A 16,872-nucleotide genomic window follows, 5' to 3' on the forward strand; every position below is an offset into this window, starting at 1 on the left:
TAAAACTGCATGGAAATAACGACAGCGGCTTTGAAGTCCTCTAACAATGAAGTTACAGTCTTAATAAATAAAAAATTAGATGAATGTCCCTGGTCTTGAGAGTGTTTAATCTGGGGCCACCCTGAAAATCTTTCTTCTTATTTTCTGTCTGCCAGAATGCCTTCTTTACTGGTATGAAATCATGTTGCAGAGGACGTGTTTATAAGAATTAACTATATGTATATGGAATTGCATTGATTGGTTCCTTTAATCCATTTTAAAGGTACATGTTTTTAACAAAAAAATCGGGCTAACTTTCTGTGGAATACATTACCCATTATCAACACCCTCTAGTACTGTGCAGGCATTCTGACGTGCTGGAATTTGGGAGCTCAGGTCATGCTGCAGCCATGACCAAAAAGCTATAGTTATGAAATTTTGACCTGGATTCATATCAACACCTCAAGACACTTGGTGGCATTGTGGCTGCACCAGGAAAGAGATCAGTACAAGTACCTGTGGCACAGGGGCCTTCTGTGTTCCTCAGATTCTCCATTGCAGGGTAGACATGTTACCTGGCCGCTAGTGGAACTGGCCAACCGCTGAAAGCGAGCACAGATCATCATCAGAACCATGGAAAAACGTGCACACTGAGTTCATATGTTGCAATGCTGCTGAAAAAGCCGTTCCTTCTGAAGCAGTCAGCGCCTTTCCTCCCAAAGCCCACACCTGCCTGCGGACTGCTCAGCCTTGCCTGTAGTGCTTGCCTGAACTTCGATTCACAGTTTTAGCTTAGGCTTAGATTACATACTGCTCTAGAAAACGCATTGCTCTAATGCTTGTGAAAGCAGAGTGGATTGAGAAGCAGCTGGATTTCAGAGAAGTGCTTTCTGTGCTGCAGATCTCTGAAAAACAAGACTTATACTGCTCTTGCTACAAAGCAGAGGAAATCATTGGCATCTGATGAGTACTGCTACCACATGGGAATACAGGTAAACAGGCTTAGGAAAACAGACATCTGGAAAGATTCAGTGCAAATTATGCAGAAAATACAGTAGGTAACAGTACAAATGGCTAATGTAAAGCAGCTCCAGGATGCAGCCAGAAGTCTCTTCCTGTAGGACTGCACTCACCCCAGCTATTCACTCTGGATCTGCCTGGTTGCTGAAACTGGCCAGCCAGCTACACAGAGTATGAAAATGACTGTCCACTGACAGGTAACACTTCAGGCACTGCCCTTTAGCCCCACTGTCTTAAAAATTTCCCACAAAAACAGTCCCTGAAGAGTCAGAAAGAAGTAAATCCAAGATGATGAAAAATAATCCCTTCTTATTCTGTGACATGGCAACTTACCTGAACAGTTTATTACCCAGCTTCTCGGAGAGAAAGCTGTGAAATAAGGGTTCTCAGTGTTACGTTATTAAATGCAGGGGTACATTTTTAAAGCCCTTCAAACTCTCCAGATGAAAAGTACTTCATACTGCTTTCCTGGTTTGTGTTTTTTTCTCATTATGTCAGTCCTCTGGATGACAGTGTCCTCTGCTAAAGCCATCCTCAAGGCAGGGGACTGTTGGTCTGCCTTTTGAATTGTTCCTCACCTTCACACATCCTTGGCATTGGGCAGTCTCCAGTTCTCATCTTGTAATCTTCTGGCTGGTTCTGAGAACTCCCAGTTTCTCATTTCTTTCAAAGCTGGATCATTTGCTTGAAGGAGTTCTTTGAAAAAGTGACCTTTTTGCAGACCTCTGATGTATTTCTTCCTTCTCCTCCAGGGAATCCAAGACAAATTGCTTTATTCTGAAGGTCTTCTTTCACTACTGCATCCTCGTGCCTCTGTTTTTTAATCAAATGTGGAGGTTGTGCTCTCCCTCCACTGCCAGTGTTTACCAGTAGATGTTCCAAAAATATCAAGAACCACCACTCTGCTTTCTCCAAATTGCCTTTTATGCGTGGGAGGAATTTCTTTGATTAATTTCAGCTCTGAAACTCTGCCCTAATTCCAAGCAGGTGCTGTGCTGTCCCCTCTGTTAATGAACTTTGTCTTCATATGACTGGAAGGAGGACAGGAAGGGCCATGCTGGCTAAAATTGTTTGACACTGGTTTTCAGCATGCAAAATAAACTGGACAGCTCCTGCGTGAAACCAGTTGTGGTGTCACTCCCCTCTCTGCCAGAAATTTAATCTGTCTGGCTACTGAGAATGAGACCCACAGCAGGGGCAGAGGTATTGAGTTTTCCACTTTTTTGAAAAATATTCTTTCTTTTTTAACAAAAATTTGTTTCATCTTGTCATTCTTAAATAATTGTCCTGGTAGGAGCAGTACATTTCAACCTCATGCCATTCTTTGAAAATTTAGACTAGCTGTTAGCGAGAGAGATGCAGCCTGACATTCTGAACCTACACGCAGTGTGAAAAATTGCTTTGATCAGGATGTGTTTATAATTTGAGGCAGTAAAAGAGAATTCTTACTAATTGTGTTTAAGGCATGATGTGTTGTGTAATCCACAGAGAAACTCATTTCAAATACACTGCAACCATAAAAACAGCTGTTCCACTGAGTCATTTTCCCAACAAGCAACTTAAAACAAAGCAAAACGGAAAGAGCCACTCCCAGGTGTACCCTGTTTGTGTCGGTATGATTATGGAGTTGGATAATGCTCAGAATGTGGGGAAACCAACAGAAAGCTCATCTCCACAGTCTTTTTTATACCAGAAGTTTGGAAACAGAAAAAAGAGCCTTTGGAGTTATAAACCAGAAAAATCTTTGTTTCAAAAAGATATTGGTACTTAAATTATAAACAGCGAGCCACGTATTGATCATCCAAAATAATTTGCAAAGATAGGAATAAGCCTAAGATTAGAGGGAAGGGAATTATAATAATGAAACAAGACACTTCAGTTGAATACCTAAAAAAATTAATGTCACGTATATGCATGTGCACATTTTTTCATGGTGTAAGTATAACAAGAGTATTTGTACTCAAGTATAACAGAGTCTTTGGAAGAACAAAGAGTAAGATCTGGTAAAGGAAGTGGAGGAGAATGCACCACCTAAAAGGAAAATAAAGATGAAACGCACCACAGGCACTGCTCTTCTGTAGAAAGTTGAGTGAACAAGTTGAAAGCCCTTTTCATATTCAGAATGGCCCTTCCCATCCAGCTTTTGGAGGGAAAATATAAACTAAGTTCTATCAAGATAAGCCTCACACTGAGTTCCAAACAAGGTTAAACTTTGTTCTTAGGGGAAAAACAAGAATAGAACATTTAATGTATTTCTATTATGCAGCTGTTATAGGGACCAAAATTCCATGTTTGTAGATCTGCAGTCCAGAGATGTTTACTCCCCGTACTGTATGCCTTGCTCCAAAGAGCACAAAGATGTGACATGCATGTTTTTCTCGTTTGCAGATATCTCAATAAGCTTGCTCTCCTTAGTTGTCACAGCCTGTGGTCTTGCTCTGTTTGGTGTCTCTCTGTTCGTGTCCTGGAAGCTCTGCTGGATCCCTTGGCGAGAGCGTGGTCTGCCATTTGGGAACAAAGACAACAAACAGGAATCACTGAACTACACAGATACAGAGACCAATGACCGTGACTACAGTGAGGATTATCTGAGTCAGCCCACAGCCTATCCAGAGTCCTCCATGAAGATCAGCCACACCTCCCCTGATATTCCATTAGATGCTCAGGCAGGAACGAAGGAGAACTGCGTACACAATGTGCGAATGCATCGTCAGATCACTGAGCCAGCCTCTTCTGCTCGGTCAGTAACTCCAGTTTCTCTCTGATATTCATTAATACAGATATGGTCAGAAGAGCATAGCTGGATTATCCAGCACACTGATCTATTTAAAATGTGTAATTTATTTGCCACATTCTTAAAAAAAAAATACACAGAAGTTATTCTTCGAGGTGCACAAACCTCGAAGGACTTCAAAGCTAAAAGGGCAGGATCACAATGCTATTTCCACTCTTCTATCAACCACTGTCTCATTTGTGCCTCTCCCTCAGAAGCCGAACAAGACAGAGCACTGTGTCCCTTAAAGCACCAGAAAAGCCTAGATTTAGCTTGTAAAGCACATTCATTTGCACTTAGCAGTGAGATGCTGAACACTCTATCTCTTTTAAAACAGCCAAAGAAGAAAAGTAGGGCAAGCTAATGAAACACTTGCAAGAATTAGAAATAGGATTTAAAATCATAGATTTTAGCCACAATCATGACTGTGGGGAAAAGTGACTGAACAAGAGTCAGTGAGATCTCCAGGGGAACTGGAGAACCAGTTCAGAAGTGAGGAGGAAAGAGAGAGAGTGCAGGGGGCAAGTGATAGAAGGATTGTGTTTCACACAATAAGGATCAGCAGGTGAAAAGCCATTACATTTCTGAACCAAAGCAGGCACACTTCACTGGACAAGGTACAGCACCAGCCCAGCTGCTCTTTGCTAGCCTCCCTTCTGGCTCTCTGGGAGAAAAAGTTTAGCTTAGGCTTTTGCCACAAGCGCACCTGAATACGGGCCAGATGACAGCAGCTAGCAGCCAGCTCAGTAATTGCCACTTGCCCAAAGCATGTCCCCGTGAGAAGTCCCCAGAATATTACCATGCTGTGCAGCAAAAGCTCCAGGTGCCCCTCCTCCTTAGATTAGCTAAGAGTGGCTTGGGCACACGGTGCTGTAGCAATAGCAGTCTGTGAGGAGACCAAAGCCATGACTGTGGATACTGAGGCTTGCACCCCACCACACGAGGTTGAATTCCAACTGAGGAGTAATAGCCCAGAAGTACAGTACAAGGCTGGTGCTGCTGTGTTTTCAAACTGCTGGGAAATAAGCACGTTGTGAGATTCATTAACAACAGATGATTCACATCGAAAATGGAACACCAAGAGCTCTCACTTGGGTCCTTCTTATGGTGAAAGTAGTGAGTCAGGTACAGGCTTTCTCTGCTACAGCAGGGCATCAATTCTGATACTTAATGAAATAACAAATGCACAGTATCACCACAGCATAGTCCTCTCACAAGAAGCAGCACCAATCCCAGCCTCTAAAAGAACTTCCCTCAGCAACCTGAGTGCATGGGAACTGTCTTCACTCCTGTGAGTCTCTGCAGAGCCTTTTCTGGCAGCTGTTCTCAGTCTGGCTCTCTCCAGCCGGTGGCTGGAGTGCCTTTCTGTCCACAAAGGCATGAGTTGTCCAGCTCCCAGCCCTGTGCTGGGCCATCTGCTAACACAGGCTTTGCTCTTACTTCTCTCTTTCATTGTCCCGTACTTTTGCCCAGGTCTTTTCCAAAAGATTCTTCCACTGAGCAGGAGGGGCCCATCTTCCTTGTACTGCATCCTTCGTTTGTTCACCTTCGTCTCTGCGGCTCTCTGGCATAACTGGGTAGCCAGCTGTGCCCACAGAGACCAGGCACCCGCCCTTGCTACAATCCCTGCTAAGCTGTCTCTCCAGCACCCTCCTTTTTATTCCTCTCCAGGATATTCCGCACCTACCACTGTCACAAAGAGCTTAAGGGTTGAACAATAAATACATACGTTTTTGTGACGTGATAATATTTTATCATGGAAATGAGTAAGGTATATCTATAAAATTATTTATTATGCAACGCGAGAAAAAATGAGGGAGGTATATCAGGACTGTTCCTGTTTTAAGCATGCACAAACATATTTAGAAGCAATGAATGAACAGTGATAGCAGAGGAGCTATTGCTGATTACGTTCAACACAAGTAGCTTGGACTAATCCTGTGCTAGCATTTTCCACATGCTCTTTCTATGTTCAGCCACAGCTTGTGGTACTCCACTACACTGAATGCTTGCTGCATATGAATAGGACAAAAAAGTGGAATCCAACTCGTATGAGATTAGGATTTTTGCCTAATCCAATTTTCACATCCCACTACCCCAACAGGGTTTGCAAATTTGATTTCCGCTACCATCTCATGAAGTGGAAATTTCAATCACAATAACTGAGTGACTCCAGGTAATAAATTTCACTGGACCAAAGCTAAAGGCAGCTTCCTTTCTTCAAGTAATGAAACTAAAGGAGCTTTTCAGCCAAAGTACCACAGAGCTTATTACATCAGGTATGAAAGGAAAAAAAAACACAACGACTGTTGGAGTGGTCAACAAAGCATTTCAGAGCAGAACAGCTCACCTGTAAATGAAGTAGTCATAGGAATCGACAAGTAAGTAAAATGCAGAGATGACAGGAAACCTCCTCCTTTGTGCAGCCTCACCTTAGAATCAGAAATCAGCAAGCTCGGCTGGCGTAATAGGCCAGACCCTGTTGCCATTCACATAATGTAACTCATTTCAAACATTCCACTGAAAATGGTAACCAGTAAGAACAGCTACAGTTTTTATCATACCACGTTATAGCCACCAATAAGGCAGAGCCTTTGGATTCACAATGGCTATGAATTTGCATTTGTCACTGCATTTCTTCAGCCAGGTTTGGAGAGTGCATACCACTAGTCTGAGAGACAGGAACAGAAAGTTTCGTGGTATTAGCAGTCCGATGCTGAAGGTGAGCTCTCATAACTTCTGGGTACCAGGCTTTATCACTTTATGCAAGTAAAAATCTGACCCCATCGTATGTTACAAAAATATATCAAATGAGAAAATCATCTTTGGTGTGTGTGTGGGCACAGATTCTTCTAATCTTCAGCACAACCCATTTCAATTCTCTCATTTTCACTTAAGGCATAATTCAATCCGAAGACAGCTCAACCTCTCCAATCCTGACTTCAACATCCAGCAGGTTCAGAAACAAGAGCAACTGACGGGGATTGGCCGCATTAAGCCAGAGCTGTATAAACAAAGATCAGTGGACACAGACGACGGCCGGAGGAGTAATAGCAAGGCGTGCGGAAAACTGAACTTCATTCTGAAGTATGATTGTGATTTAGAGCAGCTGATAGTGAAGATACACAAGGCCATCAACCTGCCAGCAAAGGACTTCTCTGGAACTTCAGATCCATACGTGAAGATCTATCTGCTTCCTGACAGGAAAACAAAACACCAGACTAAAGTGCACAGAAAGACCCTAAATCCAGTATTTGATGAAGTTTTTTTATTTGCTGTCCCATACAATGATCTGAACACAAGGAAACTCCATTTCTCTGTGTATGACTTTGACAGATTCTCCAGGCATGACTTGATTGGCCAAGTGATAGTGGATAATTTTTTAGATTTGGCAGATTTTCCCAGGGAATGTAATATTTGGAAGGATATTGAATATGTCACCAATGTAAGTATTATAATTTTTCTTTTTGATTTTTTTTTTCAGATTTTATTTCCTTAATCTGATTCTAACTGAAATTGTCTCATAAATTTGTGAAGGAAAATACTTTCTCTCTTTCTCAAGCCTTGACCTTAATCCAAGGGAATTGACAGTACATTTTCAGTCCTCATTTCTCCGTCTTTGGATATATTAAAGAATGTCTTGTGTAGGAGATAGTGAGTTTAGTCATTGCCCTGCTGATAGGGTAGAAAAGCTGGAGAATGTTTTTCTCTTAATCTTACTTGATCTAAAACTTACTTAAGGAAATACCACTTCTCTTATTTTGCCTGTCTTTGTGTTTTACATGATTTGCCACATAAATTGCAGCATACTAATCACCCAGAACTGCAGATTCCAGATTTCTTACGTAGTGATCTTCAGTCCTTCGTGTTACTATTTGTCATAAGTGAGATGCTACCACATCCGTAATCCAGGCAAACAGCCTTCAGCCAGTGCTGTTCTATGAAAGCAATGAAACACAATGAATTGGTTTAACTCTTTGTTTGGCATCACTTTGTTACACAGGGAGATGGGAAACATATAAAATAAGTCTGTATTTCTGTTATCCCAAGGTCTGTGCTATCAAATTCTATGCAGGAATTCTATTATTTATTAGGTACAAATCAACTTTTGGAGAAGAAAGAGCTTTCTTCTCAAAGCATGAGCCAGCCTCTTTCTAATATTATTAGAAATTAAAAACGCACATCCTAATGAATCCTTATAGAAATCCACAAAGTGAAGGTACTAGTGCCAAGAGCCAGTTAATATTTCCATTGCTGTGTCAAACCATTCTCAAACGGAATGCACATTTTAGAGACAAATAAACCAAACCTCTTTATCAGTAAGATCAAAGTGTAAGTCTGTTAGACCTCAGTTCAGGGAAGCAGTCTTCAGTGTAAGAAGATGTTGAAAAGTAAAGGATGTTCTGAGACAAATATTACCTGAATTCAGACCCTCACCTCATACCTCTGGTCTGCCAGCACGCCCATATTAAAGACCAAACTGTTCTTACTCGTGTGGATTGTGCTGTGGACCCAGCACACAATCCCCTTCCATGCTGGGATGGAACTGCAGCAGCAGCATTAGCAGTTCCCTCTCTCAAGGTACAAGCAAGGGCATGGACCCTCAGTGTCAGAGAAGGATGGATCTGGCTTTTCTGTGAAAGTTACTGCTCTTCAGCTGCAAAGGAAAAGTAAGACTCTGACAGAGCAGGTGACAGTCATTCCAAGTGACAGCCTGCCTTCGTACAGCATTACGTGTCCCAGGCTCAACTTTCCAGTTTACCGTTGGCTGAAAGTTGGATGCACACACATGTGGAGTTACTTTGAGATGTACTCCTCCTTTTCCATGCTTTAACTTCGGCAAAAGACTGGCTCTAGTATTTTCCTTTTAATTACTTCCCCTTCCAAATTTCAAAAGCGATGTGGCATATAGTTTGTATTTAGATTTTCTGTAATCTCTGAAATTAAATTCAGGACTGAAACATGAGTCATTTAGTAATTCCTACTAATATTAATTTTTGTGTGAAGTGTAACCCTGTTTATCCAAACAGAGCACGTGACCTGCCATCTAGACTTGTCACTGAGGCTTCAGCTAACGGAGACCTTTTCAAAGCAAAGGGCTCATAGTACACAGGAGACATAATCCAATTTTGGCTGATGTGAGTTCCGAGATAAGAGTATCAGATAAATGGAAGTGAGGAGTACTCAGTCTACTAATTAATATTTCCAGAATTTCAAAGGCTAGAACTTGCTCCGTAAAGTTATGAGAAACCTTCCAAGCATCATTTAAGAAACCAAGCCGCAGCACGTTTTCTTGTCTGAGATATCTCTCAGACCGTCAGCAGAAGCTGAATCCTGTGGGCTCCTGGGTGACGCTGCTGAGGCGAATCCTCCTGCGGCTGCACTCCACAGCAGGCCAGCAGGCAGTGCCAGGGAATCTCCAGAAGACATTCAGCAAAGTTTTGAGCACTGCTGGACAGTTTATGGTTGCAAACAGAAACTGTCCCCACTGTAGCAGGTTTACAATCATTTTATCTTTGAATGTAATTACAAACTCGACAAATGCTGGGCCAACTCGTGGGAGGAAATCCACTCACTGTAGATCAGCGAAGACCGCAGCACAGGAGGGTTAGCCAAGGAAACGTACTACAAAAACGGAAGGTCCATGCAACTACACGTGACAAGTTTGTCATATTTCTGAAGAGTACATTCATTTTAATTACTTGTGCAGCTTATTACACTGCATAACCAGCGATCCCAAAGGCCTTTATTTGACATTCTCCGTTTTATTATGTTACAAACCAATTTGGCACTGTAATATAAAAGAATGTACCAGATCCTTCAAGGCCCAGCAAGACAGCCTGCGTCAGGCGAGCTCTGTGGAGTACGCCTGCAACGCCAGCCTCACTGCACACAACGCCATCGCAGGACCTATTGTGCCATGTGCTTTCTTCTGTTTTCTAATAACACTGGAAGGTTTCTTTGTCCAAAACTAACGGTTTCGATTCTTTGGACTGTAACATCTGCTACCATCCCAGAGTTTGAAATTATTTCATAACACAGACGCGTATCAGCATAAAATTTTCCTACACGCTCAAAAGCAATCTGCCTCCAAACACAAATCTCCAATATCAAAATATGTGTTCTTCTAATCCCTCATCCTCTGAGCATATGATGACGCTCCTGTAACACTGACATGTTTTCCAAGCAGAAAAAAGTGGCAGAGGGCTGTTTCATTTTCATGGAAGAAATAATTAAGTGGATCAATTTTAGATGAACATCAAATGAATGAGCATTGTGTATATCTACCAGACAGATTACACTGGATGTTGGCTCATCACGAAGAAGGAGAAAGAAAGAAAAAGAAAAAGAAAAAGATACTCTTTACTTTTAGGCTGGGTTTCAGTAGTCAATATGGGTTTTTTTAGTAGCCTCTAAAACAAGTGCAGGGCTGGGGTATGAAGGGCTGTTTGTTTCTGTCATGTTCATGGACTGATGGCATCTTCCGAAGTGAAGAAAGTTGTTAATACTTCCTTGTTAATACTTCAAACCCAAAAGTGATTACGGAAAAATACATGGCTTTGTCACAAAATAAACTATGAAGGACAGATGCTGTCAGTCCCTTTCAGATACAGGAGAACCTTCTCTTTCAGAAGAATCTAATTATCCACTTGCATAACTTGCTGTGCACCCAGAAAGAAAAATACTTTCTCAAGAATTGCTTGTTAAACATCAGCAGGCAGTTAAAGGGCACAGAGAAGGACTTCTGTGAGCTGGAAATCTAGTTCTGGTTCATACTGGCTGGCTGAATTCTCCAAAGGCTTGGCCTTTGTCTCTTGCTAAGCAGGTGATCTTTCTAGACAAGAAGAGTATTTGAAAGTGGCCTCCACTTAGCACAGGGGGATTATAGGAATAAGAAAGAACAATGTAAATTTCCATTCTTAGCTGGGCCACTTGAGAAGCAAATTTGTGACATTGGTCTTATAGTATGTATAGCTTTTGACACTGACACTATCTTTTCAGATGTCAAATACAGTTACACTTGAGATCTGGGCATGGTACAATGAAAACTGTTCTTTTTCTGAATGCCTAAACTTATATATACACTTAAAAAAAGAAATCTTACTCATAACACCCCATTGGCACCTTTCATCTCACCCGGAGAACATCCCAGACTAATCTGTTTTCATGAATCTTTCTATAAGCTTCTATTTTCAGATATTTCCAGCAGGATTTGCAGTGATTATGCACATAATATTCTATAAATTGTAGCTACCATATTGACTGCTACCACTTATTCTTATCTTGTGGTTCCTTTGAGGCTCTTTGCTGCATCCATCTCCTGTGAAGGTGGATACACAGGAGGCATCTTCCTGGATTACTTCATGCAAATTAAAACTCAGATAAAGGTGAAAGCAGCTGGTCAGATTCAAGCCATGGTTTATTCTTTATCTGCAAACAATTGGAGTACTAAAAGGTTTCAAGGGCTTACTTTGGTTTGAATATGGCTCTTCTGAAGTACTTCTGCTTTTGTTTCTAGCTAAGCATTGAAGTGTGTAGCATCCAGCCTCCACAGGCCAAAACCAATCTATCAGGGTACAAAACGAGAGTGAAAATATGGAAGAAAAATATTTCCGAAAGAAATAGAGAAGGGATTACAGAGAAAGCCCTGCATAATACACATAGAATTTGAGAAGTAACATGTCACAGACTTCAGAGAATGGGTATGGTCTGCTGAAAATCCAGAAGATAGTTCTGGGTCGTTCAAAGCTCTAAAGGAACACAAAGGGTACTTCAAGTTGTTTCCTTTGCCATCCAGAAAGAGGCAGCATGTGCTACCAGTTGCAAAGCCAAGAAATTGATGGCATCTCTTTTTAAGAATCTTCAAGCTCTTTTAGGTTATAATATGTAGTGGTCAAGAATACACCAGCGTGTCAGGCAGCGCTGAATTCCTTTGGCACAGAAGCAGTAAAAAAACCGTATTTAAAACAAAAATAATGGATTTAAGTTGCATGTTGGTATATATGCTGGTGACGTGATAAAGAGAGAGTTAAAAACTCGGATGGTTATAAGTATTTGGAATTCTGCATTCTAGAAATGCTAATTGTTTGCTGCCATTGTTCTCAAGTTTGCCCAGGAAAGAAAGATTTGAGAATTTGTATTTTTAGCCATTTATGTTGTATAACTGAGATGCAACTGGAATCATAACAACACCAGAAGGAAGTTTCTAGTTCCTTCTTTCAGAGATGTTAATGCCAACCACAGTATCTGTGGAAGAGAGATAAAAAAAGAATAAATTATTTCAATCAGTTGTTTATGGAAAGCATAATAAAAGTCTAAAATTTTGAAACCAGACCAAACCTACTAGATTTTTTGCAGTTCAATACTATTCTGTCCTCAAACTGAAAAAAAATTCCTCAGAGGTTGCATTGCTCAGGACCATTCCTGATACGAGGCTGTGAGCAATACGTGTGCCAAATGCACGTGCATAAGTGCAGGTCATAGTCCTTAGGGTGACACCCTCAAAACCTGAGGAAAATACACTTCCTTCTTTGAAAGACATAGGTTAATACTGTCCCTAATTCACGGACAGTGCAACAGACGCAGGCAAAAAGGATGTGACTTGCTCAAGACATGACACCACTGAATAGCAGAAATGAGACTGGGTCCAAAATCTGCAGATTGCTGGCAGCAGCCTCAGCCCTCTCCGTGTGGCAGCGCTGATCTTCTTCGACGGCAGATACTGTAGCTGGCAGTGAGTCAACTCCGTCCACCTACTCGGCTTTTAAAAAATGTTTGACTTGTCAAGATGTTTTAGCTAGTATTGCTAAAATTCCTTTTCTGGCAAGTTGCTGGGTTTAGAAGAGCGAAGGCAGTGAGCATTTAAAATGTTTACAGTGGTTAACAAAATTTAATCAATGTTAAAATAGAAAAAATAGAAGTCCGTGTGTACTGAATCATTTCATAGCCGAAAGATGCTGAAATGTCGCCGATCTTTAATCCTTCAGGTGATCCTAAGGATCACCGCTGTAAGGATGAAGAAGAAATTAATTAGCCTTCAGCATCAGCACAACACGTACAGTAGTCATCGTACACCAGAGAATGGCTGCAACCAGTGTTTCTCCTACAGTTTTTACATTGTTTTTAATAATCACATATTTAAATAGGTTCATTTTCAAAACTGGGCTTTTCCTTTTGTCTTTTTATGTTTTCTTTTTTAATCTAATGATTTTGCTAATTACTTTGTAGGAGAAGATTTGTCAGAAATTACATTTAAACGATTAGAAGACAGCACTCAGCATGGCTAAACAAAGGACAGATACAGTCATGTATAATTTTATAGGGTGGAGAGAAAATATTGATGTGTTTTCAAAAAACTTAAAGACAGCAGATGCCTAATTCTGTTTGGAGCAACTGGGTAACCGTGAGAATAATATTCAATAAAACCTGGGAAGGGTCTGAAGTAAATGAAAAGTCAAACGCCCTGAAGAGCACTGCTTTGAGGTGCAGCTAGGCACCGAGAGCTAGTCCCGAGAGAGAGCTACAAGTGCTCCGAGCTCGGCGCTAAGCAAAGATGACTCTTCAGTGTAGGTGATCACCTTGTAGAACCACAGGCACGGCCAGAAACAGGATGAATCTTGTAATATCGCTGAAGTCTCAGCTAACATTTATTGGGGTTTGGGGACTAGTTTAAGCAAATTATAATTGGAGATTTGTGTATATGTTTATGTACCACTACAACTTTGCAGAACCCGGGAGCACGGCCATCAGAACTTCCAAGTGAGCTTTTTCAGTCTGGATATTTCTCTACAAAAAATACAGACAAACAAAGGAGACACAGTTGAAACTAAAGCAGACAAAAAACCCACCCCAGGTAGCAGAAATGGGGCCATTTCAGTTAGAAAATTTGAAAGGAAAAGAATTCTTTTGAAGGCAGTCTTTTGAGAAGACTGGAATTTCAGAATGTTTTGATTTCTCATTTGAAATGTCCTTCTATTGCAATATTTTAAAATATTTTGGAAGTTGAGATAGGAACAAATCATCCCAGTTTTTATCAGAGCAAGACGTTTTCAGTCAAGTGAGGGATATTCTGCTTCAGAATGGCAATAACTCATAATTCCTTGTGAAATTTAAATCCTGGTTTCCACACTGATTCTTTCCCTGCCTATCAATGCTGCTTATTGCTGAGGTCTCTCTTTTGCCTTTGTATCGTACATGTTGCCCTGGTGCAACAGCCCCCTCACATTAGCCACTTACTAAAACCAGGTTAGACACAACCCTAAATTCCTGTTTCTCTAGATTAGCGATAACTAGATAGTGTAACTGTCCCTGTTCTACATACACCTCTGCCTCCTCTGCCCCTCTTCTACACCCTCCTCTGCCAATTGTTTTTTTCCAGAAACCCCTCTCTGAACAAGGCTCTCAGAGACAGCCGTCAGTGAAACAGGTCACGGTAACACACACACTGCACGTAAAGCAAAGCCGCAGTGGGATCCCAGCCAGCCAAGCCTGTCCTTTAGTTATACCATTTGAAACTGTTACTGGGAGCCACAACCACACACCAAAAAATGGTCCAGTGTTTTACACTTCACAGGCATGCAGCAGTTCTTCAGGGTGAGCAAAGAGCGCTCACACAGCGTTGAAGCTAAAATAGCTCTGTTGAGGTGATCTTGGCTGTGAGCATTCTGCACGTAATTCCAGATTAGACTGCGCTGTAGCCTTTTTTCTGCAGGGTTATATAACTTTCAATTTAAACATGTATTTAGCCAGGCAGGGGAAAAAATCACTTCAAACACACATTTAATTATTGAACAGTTTGGGGAATGCTTACTTTGTCTCTTTTGCTAGTGGAGGTCACAGAAAGCATTTCAATAGCTTACAGATTCATAAAAATTTCTGAAAAATCCTACTCTTTAGATTCAATATTTAGAACCGAAGTTGAAAAGTATTCTTCTGTCTGAACGTACTGTGCTTATGTGAAGAGCCTCAAGCCATTTTTAGTCTTTAATCCCCACAAGATACCACGGGCGTCAGGCATCTTTCAGCAGCAAGCAGGGGATTTCAGAGTTTTATGGTCTGTACAGTCTGTTTACCTAGTTCTATGTTATTTTCCCATGGTCTTACGTTTAAGCAATAAGTGTTATTCTGTTTACTTTGGGATTAACTGTACCTGTGCTCCGAACTCTTACCAAGACTTACTGGATATTTGGGCGGGGGATCACCTAGCTACTTGGGAAGCGCCGCCTGCACAGCATGCGTGACAGGCTGGCATCCCAGCACTCCCTGAACGGTGTGCTTGCTGCGGTACGGTCATGATGTCATCTTTTCTGGGACACCTGTGTCCCAGGGAAACAGGTAGAAAAGAAAGTGCCGCTATACACAGGCTCTTCTCACCAAAAGATTTGTCTGACCCCTTCCGAACCTTGTTAGAGGAGGTAACCTGTCCCACACTGACCAGCCAGGATTCCAGCATCTTTCCAGAGTACTGCTGCAGAGGACAAAACGTCGGCTGTCCAGAAGGAAGGAATTCCTGGAGCATAACAGTAGTGCTTCAGAGGCGTGGGGTTTGTGCTTACAGGCGACGTAATAGTGCTCGTCAAAATCAAGATAAGGCTGTACCGTTTGCTGTATGATCACACGGGGCTCTCTGCAGACCTCCCCACGCCCTTTGCAAGGGGGAGACATGAGAACTTACACTGAAGTTTGAGGTAACTGGTGGATAAGGATGTATTGCAGGAACGTATGTCCTCTGTAGGTATCTGCAGCTTTTCCAACTTTTCTCCTAGTCTAGGAGACTTTCAGCACCTAATCATGCAGTTGGAAAGAAATAAGCTGAACTGAGAGAAATGAGAGTATAAACTTTAAAAAATATACATTTGGCTAAGATTTGGTTATATTGTCAAAAAATACAAATCCAGATATTGTAGAGACCGTAGTTGTCCCTGGGAGGCCTCAGAGATCTACAGGACGGCTTTTCTCCCTTCAGTCCCCAGCCCTTAAGAGCATGAGGGCCACTTGCTGAGATTATTGCAGATACATAGCTGTGCTCTTCCATTCTTTCACTTCCTAAAAAATAGCGTACCTGGCAGCCAAACTATCCGAGGGAAGAGGGACAGAAGGGCACCAGTCCTTCATGGCAAGTGAGCTATTCTTCTGAAAGCAGAGCTAAAAAACAATGGCAAAACTGAGGACCTATAGCCTGACTAAAAGCTTTTTCATCAAGATTTATCAGTCCCAGGTTTACTACCTTTTTACAGCAGAGATCTTAATTTTAACTCACTATTTTATTTGATTTGTCCTCGTGCATTCGGAAAGATACCTGTGTATCAGGAATGGTGTGTAAAGTACAGCGATTCCTGCAAACACCCAGCAGGCCACGGCACCCCCACTCTGTGCTTGCCTGGGTAGGATTGAATGGCAAACACGCGCAAAGCTCGCAGTCTGCAGGGGTCCTCACAAGCACTGAAGGGCAGTTTGCGGTGCACACTCACATTCTAGAATTATCTATATAGTAACTTCTGTAGTTAGTCTCACTGCAGTCACTGGAAGTATTCACAGGAGCAAATGAAGCATACAGCTGTTGGCAGCGTCTGAGCCGCCCTGTGGCTCCCTAGCAGAGAATTAGAATGAGTATTTCACACCATGGACTTTGGAGAAGTGACAGGCTCAAATGACGAGAGTGCGTTAGCAAGGTCCGTGGTACCATGACATTTCAGATTTGCAAAGCTATGCTTTGGCACTTCATTGCTTGATTAAGCACCTTGCTCTACTTACTCAAGAAAGTAGTCACAAGCTGCGGCTTACCTCCACGAGTGCTTAATCATTCACTACTACTTCCATCAGACAAACTCAAAAGTAAAGCTACATATACCATCTGGAAGAAGATTTCCAACTAGTGATGGCAACTTGCTTGTGATGGGCAGGGAAGCAGAAAACAACTGACAGCTGGAGGTTTTCACAGTTGATTATATGAACTATTGGGATAAAATTCCGCACACGGGTTCTTGGGCCAAATCTGGCATCTTAAAAATAGCAGTTTATCACGACATCAGAAAACATAACCTTGCTTGCCATACAGCTAACAGCCACAGCAGGAGTGGCTGGGAGCCCCTGCTCCTCCT

General features: G+C 41.8%; 1 protein-coding gene across 1 annotated transcript in view; it reads left to right on the forward strand.

The window, feature by feature from the left end:
• Positions 1 to 3,387: 3,387 nt before the first annotated feature.
• SYT9 (synaptotagmin IX) overlaps positions 3,388 to 16,872 on the forward strand; it is a gene marked incomplete at its 5' end in the record, with an annotated part of 29,839 nt that continues 16,354 nt past the window's right edge. Inside the window, 2 exons of the mRNA XM_010139295.1 lie at positions 3,388 to 3,739; positions 6,671 to 7,217. Of these exons, the coding sequence (XP_010137597.1) occupies positions 3,388 to 3,739; positions 6,671 to 7,217 (899 nt within the window). The remainder of the gene's footprint in view (positions 3,740 to 6,670; positions 7,218 to 16,872) is intronic.

The sequence above is a fragment of the Buceros rhinoceros genome, unplaced genomic scaffold, assembly GCF_000710305.1.
Source record: "Buceros rhinoceros silvestris isolate BGI_N320 unplaced genomic scaffold, ASM71030v1 scaffold8807, whole genome shotgun sequence".
Lineage (NCBI taxonomy): Eukaryota > Metazoa > Chordata > Aves > Bucerotiformes > Bucerotidae > Buceros > Buceros rhinoceros.